Below are 11,649 nucleotides of genomic sequence, written 5' to 3'. Positions count from 1 at the left end.
TTGCATCAATTATTTTCCTCAAATATTTACAAAAGTTTCGCTATTTATTCTATCAGCTATTCTATTATGTCGAGATTTTCCTTATCAGGTAAAAAAATTTACTCAATCTAAAAAAAAAATTATTCTCTTCAATCACAACCAGTTAACTCTTCAACAAGTTATCTTTAATTGAAAGAAAAAAAAAGCAAGTAGTATAATTGATCTTAAATCAGACATTTTTTTCTATCGTGCTGAATAGCAATTTTTCTTATTGAAATATGAATTCATAGCTTGATTTATCTTTCACTATGAATATTCGGGAATATTTTAACAAATATCTCGAATATTTTGAATACTTTAAATCTGCTTGAATCTTCTCAAAAGAAAATCGAGACTTAAATTCAGTGAAAACCTGGTAAAAACACAATTTAACCATTACATGTATGGAAAAGATGTGAAGTAGAGTAGCTTCAAAATTCATGGCAGTTATCTACAATGGAAACGACGTGAATTCCGTAAATACATCGTTTTCGATAAAGAAAGCTAACAAATACACTGCAAATCCAAGTGTTTAGAAACTAAACACTTAAAGCATTTACAATGTTAAACATCATAAACGAGACTATGGCAGTTTTGTAAATAACTTTCAAACGCTTCTTGCCATTTACCAAAATGCTCTAATTTATTTATGATGTTTAACGTTGTAGACACTTAGGTGTTTAATTATTAAACACTCTAAGTAATTTATCACTAAACACATTAATTTTTCTGGATTTGCAGTGTACGAAAGGGAGCACAGTAAAAAAGTTGATACCGTTTAAAGGGTAAGTGGATGCAGCATATTAGATAGTTTTTATTTTTTACCTTCTCTGCTTCTTCTGGTTGATCTCTCAGGGAAAAGAAAATGAGGAGCAAGGTAGCAGGAAGATAATTGACGGTGAGATTTAAGCCCGTGGGCAAAACCTCACAATACTTCAACCGTCGAATAGACGAATAATGGTTTGGGTATATTATATTGAAACTTTTCCAAGATGCTAGCGAGATTTTGCTTTTCAGCAAGTGGGGATTCTTCAGCGAAGCTTTAAATATTTGCACTGACTCTGCAGACACACCAACCCAGAAAGAAATATCTGCATCGCAAGGTAGTCTATGCACCATCTTATTTCTTCGCCTTCTTGAAACTCTTATTTGAAGAATTCCAGTTTATATATGAGTAAGGCCCCACAGTAGACCGGTTGAATATTTTCACAGACTCATGCCGGTTGTCGGCCACCTTGGGAATGCAAACATGAAAAGAAGTAAGTCGATTTGCCAAGAGATATTGAGTATGGAAAGCTCTGAGAAAAAGTGGTTGAGATTCTTATGCTTTTATTGTTTACTGAATCGTAACTTTCATTCTTTTTCTTATTTTTTTCAGTGTTATTTTCTCTTCTGTTCAGTAACCCTTTCTGCTAACTCTGCTCTTACGTCTCATCATGCAAATTCTAGGTCTTAACCCTCAAGCTACTCGGCGGACACGTACAACGTAAATTGTTCTACCCCTTGGAGCAAAATTTACGGAGCTTGCTTGAACTTCTAATCTCAATTTGAAGAAAAACTTTCACGCGGATTTATGATTCAGACCTGGTGAAAATGTACATTTCAAGTGAAGAAGATAAACGAATCTATGTATTTTTTACCCGGCTTTGAGAATTAATATTCATTCAATAAATCCTAGTAGTTTAATTCAATGTTTTCCTCCAAATTTACGGGAGTGGTTGGAGATAAACTGCTGGGCGGGAAATACTTCTGTTTCGGAGAAAAAGCTTTTCACTAAGAACAGATGCTACAAAAAAAAATACCCATTAAATAAAAATACTTTGATTAATTTCTAGAAAATAAATAAATTTAAATTTAATTTAACATGAATAAAAATAGTTAATTATTTTATTACTTCAATGGAGTAGAAGAATTAAGTTTTACTTAGAGCAAAATATTTTAAATTGAATATATCGGAATAAATAATACATCAAACATTGTTCGATAAATTGGTTTTCATCCACAGATTTAATATCGAATTATTTTCTGATGATTACATTTTTGTAAAGATCGAATATTTTATCTATTTTATGGTTTATTTATACAAGAATAAAATGCTTGAATTGGAAATTTCTGTGTCAGCTTTTTATATAAAAATTATTCAGTTGAATTAATAAAACTTTTTTTTCACCCACCAGGAAATATACTCCATACTGTGTATTAAGTTTAGCTATATACATATTTATTTCTGGAAGTTGATAGTGTAGTCTTATACAGAGGTAAAATACTTTTATAAAATATTCACTGTGTACTATAAGAAAAAATCAATATATTATTTTCCTCTTACTATATTCGGATTGATGAGATCCCTATTGAGGAAATATTGAAAAAGATTATTATTATCATCTTGTATTCATGAAAAATATGAAATAATAAAAGAAGAAATTTCAAGATACTATTGAAAAAATACTTGTATTATTCTTATCACCATAGAATCATCTCTTTTCAATAAAGAGCCATAATTGATTAGCGATCGTGTACAGATAAGGAAGCCACACCTACGCTTATTCAACCAACGAAATCGATGAAATATCCTGGAGATTATATCGCGTGATACTCTGTAATCCCTCAAAATCGCAAACATTGTCATGAACAATTGCAAAAAAGCACATTTCTAGCAAGTGTAATTATAGAAATCTATCGGAATATTAATAAAGATATTTTAAACTCTCATTTATCCGATAATATAGTCGATAAGAAAATCTCTGCGGGCGTATTAATTTGAATTATTAATTGAAACAGAGTACACCTAAGCGCTTTTAAACTTGCGAATTAACTATCGGCTGTACGCTTCATATCGCGATCTAATTATCTAGTAGAAATTTTATGTTGCAGTGGATTGAATTATTGAAGCTGAAAAAATTCAAACTATTTTTCGGTTCTACATAACTTGCACAGAGTTTCAGTAAAGCGTAAAGTCATAAAGTATGTATAGATATGCGATCGAAGCGTGTGGCTCGTCGAAGAAGCAACGGTACACGTGGTGCATTTTCTATCCTCAACTTTGTCCAACCTCCGAAGATGAAACTTTGAAAACAATTTCGGAAGCGACTGTTTGGTATTAATATCACAACAATCGCTACAAGTTTTCTCGAACCCAATATGTATATTATTAGATTGGTACACTTGAAAATAGTACTTTGCCGGAAAAGTTGCTTACTATGGAGCTTAGCAAAAAGTGTTACGAAAATAAATTGAAATAAAACTTGTGTGGATCAAATAGACAAAGCTTTTGGATAATGACATTTCTCTCGTTTGTATCATTGAACATTGATTAACCACAAGATTTAATACATCACACTTCAAGTGTCATGAAAAAGTAAGGTACTCAATATAAACTTTATTTTCTCGGGAAACAATTACCGTAGGAAGTTGTTTCGGTTTTTGTCAGGCTTGAGGAAAAGAGAAATAGCTCGCGACCCTTCCGGTCCTCGTCGTTCACTTGGCCGCATTCCCAGTCTGCTTTTACTCGTATTGTTTTTCATCTTTCTCTACTACCATTATTATTCTCTCATTTTTTTCCATCTTCTCATCATTTTAGTTTTTACTTCCAGGCAAATCTCACTCATTCTCTTCACCACTGATTCCTCCCTATTTCTCTCTTTTATAAGTATGTATGATCTCACTTGCTCACGTTGTCATTAGTATGCATATAGATGCTGTTACCCTGAGTCAACTCTTGTAAGCTTCGCTGGTTTTTAATCTGTCCAGAAGAGATCTTGCTTTTTCTCTCTCCCATTCAACTTGTCTCGCCACAATTTTTTGTCAATGTTTTTTTTTTCTCTCTTCTTCTAATTTTTTTTCCTATCATTCATTCATTTTACTTTACCTTAGAGACGTACACATTGATGAGAGTAATGTACCCCTGGCAGAGAGATAACGTTGGACGTTCAGTAGCAACCTACTGAATATTCATCATGACAACCACGTTACGTATACTCGTAAAGCAGAGTTTCAGCATTTACAAAGGAGTTAGAGAACATTATGGAAGCACAAGAGTAGAGGCAACACTTCAGTCAGCTCGAATTTTCGAATCTTTATACAACTAACTGCAGACTAATAGTACACAACTAATTACTCAAAAACTTTATTATACGATTGCTGCCAAACATTATAGCCCACTTATCATAACTTGAGCGACACTAATTAAGCCATGTTTCAAAAGCAAAACGCCCACAGAATATTACTACATTTTCACTAAAAATGAATAAGAACTTATAAGTAGTTTTAAAAACAATTGATCATAAGAATAATTGGATCAGAAATTGATTCCGTTCTTCCACCATAGAAATGTTCTTTTCAACCAAACTGTCAACTCCATTTCTCTATCATCATTTTCGATTGTCCTCTGTCAATCTTCTTGGACACTAAGCACATATTTACAATCAAATAGGACTTATTTTCTCGTTGAAGTTACGTTATTTCTGTCAAGTTGATTTCTAAAGAATATTTAGTTCATTCTTCACTTTTAAACCGCTACAAACGTTCCTTTTTATACGTACATTTCCAATGATTCTATTTTTAATACCCAACAACAACATCAACTATTCTGTCGAGTTGAAATGGAATCAAGATAAACCACTTGATGCGGATATCTGAGTGTGTATGAGATGAATAAATCGAGAATTGCCCGTAGTTATAAATTTTATACAAACGAATTTAATATAAATTGGCCATTAAAAATATCGATAGAGATTTATCATTATTTTACTAACTATATAATCTATTTGATGTTGAGATAGTATCGTATGAAAATTTGTAGCATTTTTATGACAAGTTTGAATTCAGTCTATAATCGTATCGGGTGAGTACGTGTCAGTGATACGTATGTGATATTTAGTTTGTGCGTTTGTATATAACACTAGATGCACTGTGAGAAAAATGCCGTTAGGCAGATTGTCAAGGGGAGTATTAATACTCATGTTCATCGCGGATCAAACGCTCCGGGGAATCGAGAAAATTTGATCCTGGTCTCTAGTCTGGAACAAATATACGGGCGCTGTACCGGAAAATCGAGACGGACACCTTTTGTGATGAGTTTTCATGAAATATATACCAACGTCTATTTTATTACAATATCCGTCAGATCATCTACTTTCAAGTTGCAATAACTGCGAAGAAGAAAATCGATATATAAAAATCTTATTTCTTGTCGAGATGATGAAACCATTACATTCATATATTTTCTATTGAAAAATAATATATTTTACACATCAGAATAGTATTGAAGAAACGGTTGGATGGTAAGGAAAAAAGAATGTGTACACAAAATGATGCTGCTGAAGATGCAAAAATATACAACAGAGATAAAATTCGGTAGCTTTGTGTACAAAATAAATCTTCTGTGAGTACCAACAACTTGGAAAACAATTGAAATATACAATAATTGCATTCAAAAGTCTTCTTGATTTAATGTAAATACATCATTCAGTGAATTTATGTGAACTATCTTTTTATATTGAAGCTCATTTTTTTTCCTTCTTGAATATATGGCAATTTTATTAACGTCATCAGAGTGTTTGTTCGAAAATTCGGTAACTAAATACGTTAAAGGTTCATTTTTATTTTTAAACTCAAAAAATTACTTTTCATTTTTAAAAAAAAACACAAAACATTGTTTTTTAATAAATTTTTTAAAAGAAAAAAAAATAACGACACTTTTTTTATTGAGATTCCATTACATATTGATGCATTTTTTTTTGTCAATGAATTTTTAATATTTGCCCAATTTCATGAAAAAAATATTTTTTTCACTGCATGATTGGATACCAATTGAATTTATTGATGTTCATATCGTGAATTTCATTTGCTATTGGAAATATTTTGGCTACATATTGATGCATAAAAGCCCGATACTTCTTGTAATAAAAATGCGTATATAATTAATCAACTTATTCGTTACATTTAGTGAGGAAAATTGTAGAATAGATTCGTTAACACAGCTTCCTCACTGCTCGAAATTACATTATATCCGGTTCATTTTATTTTAACTAATTTTCCATCTCTGGTATTCGTAACTCTCTAGGGTATACCGCCTGCGGGTTGACTAGCAAAAAGTCGAATCTCCGAACAGCGAACCTTGTTACCAATGACAATTGATGTCGATGAAGTCCCAGGAAAATTGGCCAGCAAGCATTACAGAAGCGCGATTTTCAAGTTGGATGAATGTTGCATCGAGCGGAAAAAAACTAATAGCACGCTAGTAATTTGCCATATGACTTTAATGTTAAAAAAAAATCAGATAAACTTAACGCTGAAAATTCCACACGCATTCTATTCTCCGACTTTAAAACACAAACAGTTCTAAAAAGAAAAATATGCTGAGAATACCTTTTACGCTTTTACAGAAATTTTCACATAAAAAATTTTTCTTTTACATGCTATAGCTCAATGAATTGCCTCTATACCTTTTGGTATATCGTGAATCCTACCCTTACTTTTTTCCACATTGCTTAACGCGCCGTTGCGCATTCTTTCACCCTCGTTTTGCCCAAGAATCGCAATCCACCCATATAACGAGCTTCCTTTTCCTTGCATATAACGGAATTTCTTTTCGAAATTCCTTTACATGCATACTTGATTCTCATGATGCACTTCTTTATTTATTACTGCCACTTTCATCTTTTGCAAAAATTTGTAAATAAAATAGTCTTTGAATTAAAAAGATCAATCATCATTTAAAGTCTATCAAATAAATGTGTTATTAAATTCCCGAGATAGAATTTAAAATATTGTTTTAACTTCAAAGTCTTCAATGACAACTTTGAAATTAAAAGTTAAATTACAAGAATATCATTATGCATTTAATCTAAGTCCATTTCCGACTTCAATTTTGTTGTTTTGTCTGATTTAAAAAAGTTGAGATTAAAAATGGATCTTACAACACTTATTGTGAACCTCAAAAATATATCAATGCTATGCAAACAATGTTATAGAAATTTATGATGACATTAATGACTAAAATAAGATTTTTAAATCAAGACATTAAAATCTTCGATAAAGTTGATGTTTCCCAAAATGGCATTAAATTATAGGCGGTAATTAGACCATCAAAGGAATTGAAGATTTTGAAGTTGAGTCTGAATTTTAAATTAAGTCTCGGGCTATAAATTATTTTCCTCCTTTTCCTGTTAGTTAACATTACCTATAATACGTAATAACAGGTTATTAATAATGCTTGAATAAAATTGAAGTTTGCTTGTCATTCTTGTTAGGTTATAGAACATTTTAATGTGTTGGAAAATAAATAATTCAATGCTGAAGTCACTTTTCTATTTTTGTTGCTTTTATTTTTATGAGTCGACAACTTTCTATAACAAGCAATATACTCTCAGTTTTTTTTCTCTTCTATTTGTAAGTTGTATTACTATCGGTAGCAAACTATAGTTTAACAGATCTATTTTTTCGTTTATTTTGAAATAATCAGTTTTATTGAAATTGTTTTTTGTAAAAGAAATGCTTTATTTGATAAATTGAGTGAAAATATCAATTGCGACTGGCGTTAAATTATTTATTCTTTTGAAAAATTTTTGATATCAATGTAAGAGAATTTAATCAATGAGTTTGCATTTTTTTAATGTTTTATTAAACTTCTGGAAAGTTATAAAGAAATTCTTTCGTTTGAATGAAAATACATTGCAAAAAATTCACAAACACTAACTTTTTTTTACAAAGACAGAAGCATTTTAACGAAAATACTTCTTCTAATTATTTTTCTTCATAGACAAAGGTTGAATAGAATTTTTTGGCTGTGAAATAATCGTCATTCAGTTCAATAGGAACTTAAACTTCGATAACACTTGAAAATTCAAGTCCCCAAACTTGAAAATAAATTTTTGCAAATTAGCTTTTATGATAAACTTTCATCGACATGCACTCATTGCCCAGTTTGACAAGTTTTCTAGACAAGTTGAGAGTCATATATGCCACAACAATGCACCAAGTTCTGCAGAAGTTGAGTTCCAGCTATATACGAAATTTCTCCTTTTGCGGACTCGTTCCAAATACTCCTTCTTTCGCCCTTCGAAAATTCAAAGAGATTTCGCAAAAGTGAGTGAATGAAGAGAGAAATACCACAAGTTTTCCTGTTTGCACCAACTCACAGTCGACAGCATACTTCCGTTCTTGTAAATCGAAGAAAAACGGCTTTTGGCGATTGTTGAAGCGAGAGCAGTGCTCACGATCGAGTGCGGATATTTAGGTACTTTAGAATAAACCATGCAACCATTGCGCAGTAAGGAAAAAATATAAAGAGAGATTTAAAACGCATTATTTCCAGAAGAAAAATTTCACTCTCAGATACAGAGACTTTTTTTTAGACATTTATTATTTTCGTTGGGAAGAGAAAAGCGAATATTAAAAAACGAAATTTCAACAAGCATAAAGTAGTAGCATGTGTACGCCGTACAAGTAAACGAACTCATCATTTTTCAAGTATACCTTCACTTACAACATATAGCCTTTGTGTCAGAATCTAGATGGTAGAATGAAAAAAAAAAATAATATTTTATGTCGACATTCTAATGAGATTTTGAATTATACTGCACTTACTTAACCTGAATTAACGTACACTCACACTCCCACTGCTCATGGGTTGCGATTTATTTGCATCTCTGTCTACGATATAGCGTGGAGCATTCAAAATGTTCAAGATTACACTTTACCAAGCTCAGTTACGTTATAATAGAAGTACTCAATCACAAAATTAGCTTAAATAATGCGAAAATACATATTTGTTAACAGAAGTCAAATACCGTTTGTTTACTAAATAATAGTAAACAATTCTACTTTTATAACTACTCTTTTATTATTAGAAAATCTTGAGAAAAAAAATTTAAATATCTTTTAAAACGTTTCATACAAGTTTCTACAAAAGTTCTCGAGCAAACTTTTCTTTTCTTACATTCAGCGCGTGCAAAAAACTTTAGAAGATAAGATTATACTTTCATTATTCATCGATTTTTCCAAGTTGAAATTTTTTTAACTGCCACCTAGCTCACATAGATTCATATACGCCAACAAATGTAGATGAAATCACTGTTTAACAACGCAATTTCATGAAATCCACGTGTATATAACATTTACGTATTTATGTTGAACAAGAAAAGCGACAGAAAATAAAAAATATCAAAGCAACGATAAAAAGGACACGAAAGTGCGGTAAAAGCAGCCAACATGATTGCTTCAATATTGCCCGATGTCACGCGATGTGGCAACGTCCACGTCTGCTTGGAGCAACTCACTCAAGAGAGTGTGAGAGAGAGTTTGTGCTCACAAGTGTGGGGTTTATAGTGGCCTGGCACAATGTGTGCTGTTATTAAGCCATCTCTTACCAGTTATATCCTTTCGGTTGAGTCGAGTGCCAGCTAGAGAACTTGAATTTTACCATGGGGCAAACCGTCACCAGATCTATGTATACACTGTTCACCGCAGAAAGCGAGAGAGCTAGAAATGAAAATGTTAGAGAGCTATGAACGCGACGTCTGACCGCATCTAAGACGTTACTACTTGCTTACTAAAAGCTGCGACTTATGATATTATTACTTGGGAATTCGACGTACAAGCAGAGTTGTAAAATTTTTATATCATATTAATGTCCTCTAGAGACATTTTTTCCACCAATAAAATTTTATTCTCACGCTTATTGTAAATAATAACTATTAGTCATTGCTTTTATTCCCTATTGTACCATTCTGAATTGCTCTTTCAATTTGACCTCTATTGCCACAGAAAATAGGTCACTTCAACTGATAGTTATTCTTAATTCAATTAAAAAATTTTTTGTCGCGAAATAAACTTTAAATTATCCATAGTTTTTTTTTTTATTCTTTAATCAATAATTTATAGGAAAATTATTTTTACTTCTTTTCATAATATGCTAATATTTTGTCTAAAGTAATAAATAGTCAGCTGTCAAGCTTCAATGTAAAAAAGACTCTCAGTGAAATCATTCAAAATTAAAAATTTTAACATAAACGTTATTTAGCTAGAGAGTAAAATAATCAAAAATGTACCGAGTTTGAAGATGAGATGGGTTTGATTTATGATTCTTTATAACCTTACATGATGAATTGCATAAAGTTTTAATTTCCATAATTTTATAAAAGTGTTGTTTTTTGCTTCATAAGTATTCTAGTGAAGTACAATAAATGAAAAATATATTAAAAAATACTTTAATATGAAATTTGAAGTAATTAATGTTTTATATATCACCAACTTCGTTTGTTCAAAAAAATTTCATTTTACTAAAATTTTCAATTAATTTCCCCAAGTATCTTTCGAGCAGCTTTGTTTTAGAGAACACAGTGAGTGTAATGTCAAAGCAATTCACTTGATCCTACCATTGACTTCTTATGCATTGTTATCGACAAGTATTGTTGAATGTTGCCTGCTCCATGAATCACAACACATCAACTACAACCTACTGTTTCGAATCTGTCCACTTGACTTCTGGAAATCTAGTTACATTCGACGGCATTTCCATATTAATGTGGCTTAAAGTATTGTTCCAACTTATTAAATCAATCAAAGAAAAATATTTTCACTAACAAATGTACTTGATGAAAGATTAATTTATGTTTAGTTTCAACGTGACATGTAATTATTGTTTATCTGGAATGAAAAAAAATAAAAATAAAAGACAAAGCAACTCGTAGACTTCCTTGAAACAATTACCCACACATTTTAGGTTTCCATCCACCATTCCGGACTTCTCATCTGCTTAGAAGCTCATTTACGAGCCCAAAGAGCAGCGCTGTGCTCGACACAGTAATTTACCTGCGCATAAAAGTAATAAATGAGTTGTAAAGTTTAATACAATGTGATACACTCAATCAAAATATAAGACTTAATATCGTTAAAGTTCATAGCTAATATTAATCTGTTAATAATGCTCATAAAAATGTATTATATCGTTAAACGACTAAAGACGTTATTTAAATATTACAGCTAATTAGTTAAATAACTTTTACTTCTTATTATTACAAAATGTCATTCTTATCCATTTCTTAAATTACATTCAACGGAAAATAAAAAGTAATAACTATATTAACATTAAGACTCATAATTAAAAATGTTTCGTTTATTAGAAAAAACTCTATTACTTAAAAAGCAGTGTAGACATGAATTTTAAGAATGAAAAGAAAAAAAAATGAAGCCACTATAATAGCAACAGAAGATTACATTTTTTTTAGTAGCTACTATTTTTTAATCAAGTTAAGAATAAAATGCAATCATTTATGTGAGTATTCTAGTATTTTGAATAAACATATTAATAAAGATAACATGTAATAAACTTAACCAAAATTTACTCAAATCAATAAGCAATTTCTACGATGAATTTAGCGAAATTCAATGATGCAATAAACGATGTAACAAGTTTGTCAAGTATTGGTGTATATGGATTTAATGGATTCCGAATTGTTTGAAAGATAAGCCACTGAAATTTGATGTGCCCGCATGCGTTTGGATGTAGCACATGAATACCCCTGACACGTCTCAGTCTCTTTCAACTCTCCTCTTCGCGTTGACAATCCCAGATTATCGTGTTCCACGATTTCGGTTTCTATTAATACTCTAGCGAACTCAAACGGG

General features: G+C 31.2%; 1 protein-coding gene across 1 annotated transcript in view; it reads right to left on the bottom strand.

The window, feature by feature from the left end:
* Positions 1-10,328: 10,328 nt before the first annotated feature.
* Positions 10,329-11,649, bottom strand: part of LOC118068038 (ammonium transporter 1 member 1-like) — a 73,460-nt gene continuing 72,139 nt past the window's right edge. The window contains exons 3-4 of the mRNA XM_035085168.1: positions 10,736-10,833; positions 10,329-10,668 (exon numbers count right to left, since the gene is read on the bottom strand). Of these exons, the coding sequence (XP_034941059.1) occupies positions 10,786-10,833 (48 nt within the window). The 3' untranslated portion in view covers positions 10,329-10,668; positions 10,736-10,785. The remainder of the gene's footprint in view (positions 10,669-10,735; positions 10,834-11,649) is intronic.

This window comes from Chelonus insularis, unplaced genomic scaffold, assembly GCF_013357705.1.
Source record: "Chelonus insularis isolate UGA/USDA-ARS -01 unplaced genomic scaffold, ASM1335770v1 contig_399_pilon, whole genome shotgun sequence".
In the NCBI taxonomy this organism is placed as follows: Eukaryota; Metazoa; Arthropoda; class Insecta; order Hymenoptera; family Braconidae; genus Chelonus; species Chelonus insularis.
This window is presented reverse-complemented; position numbering and strand designations above follow the sequence as displayed.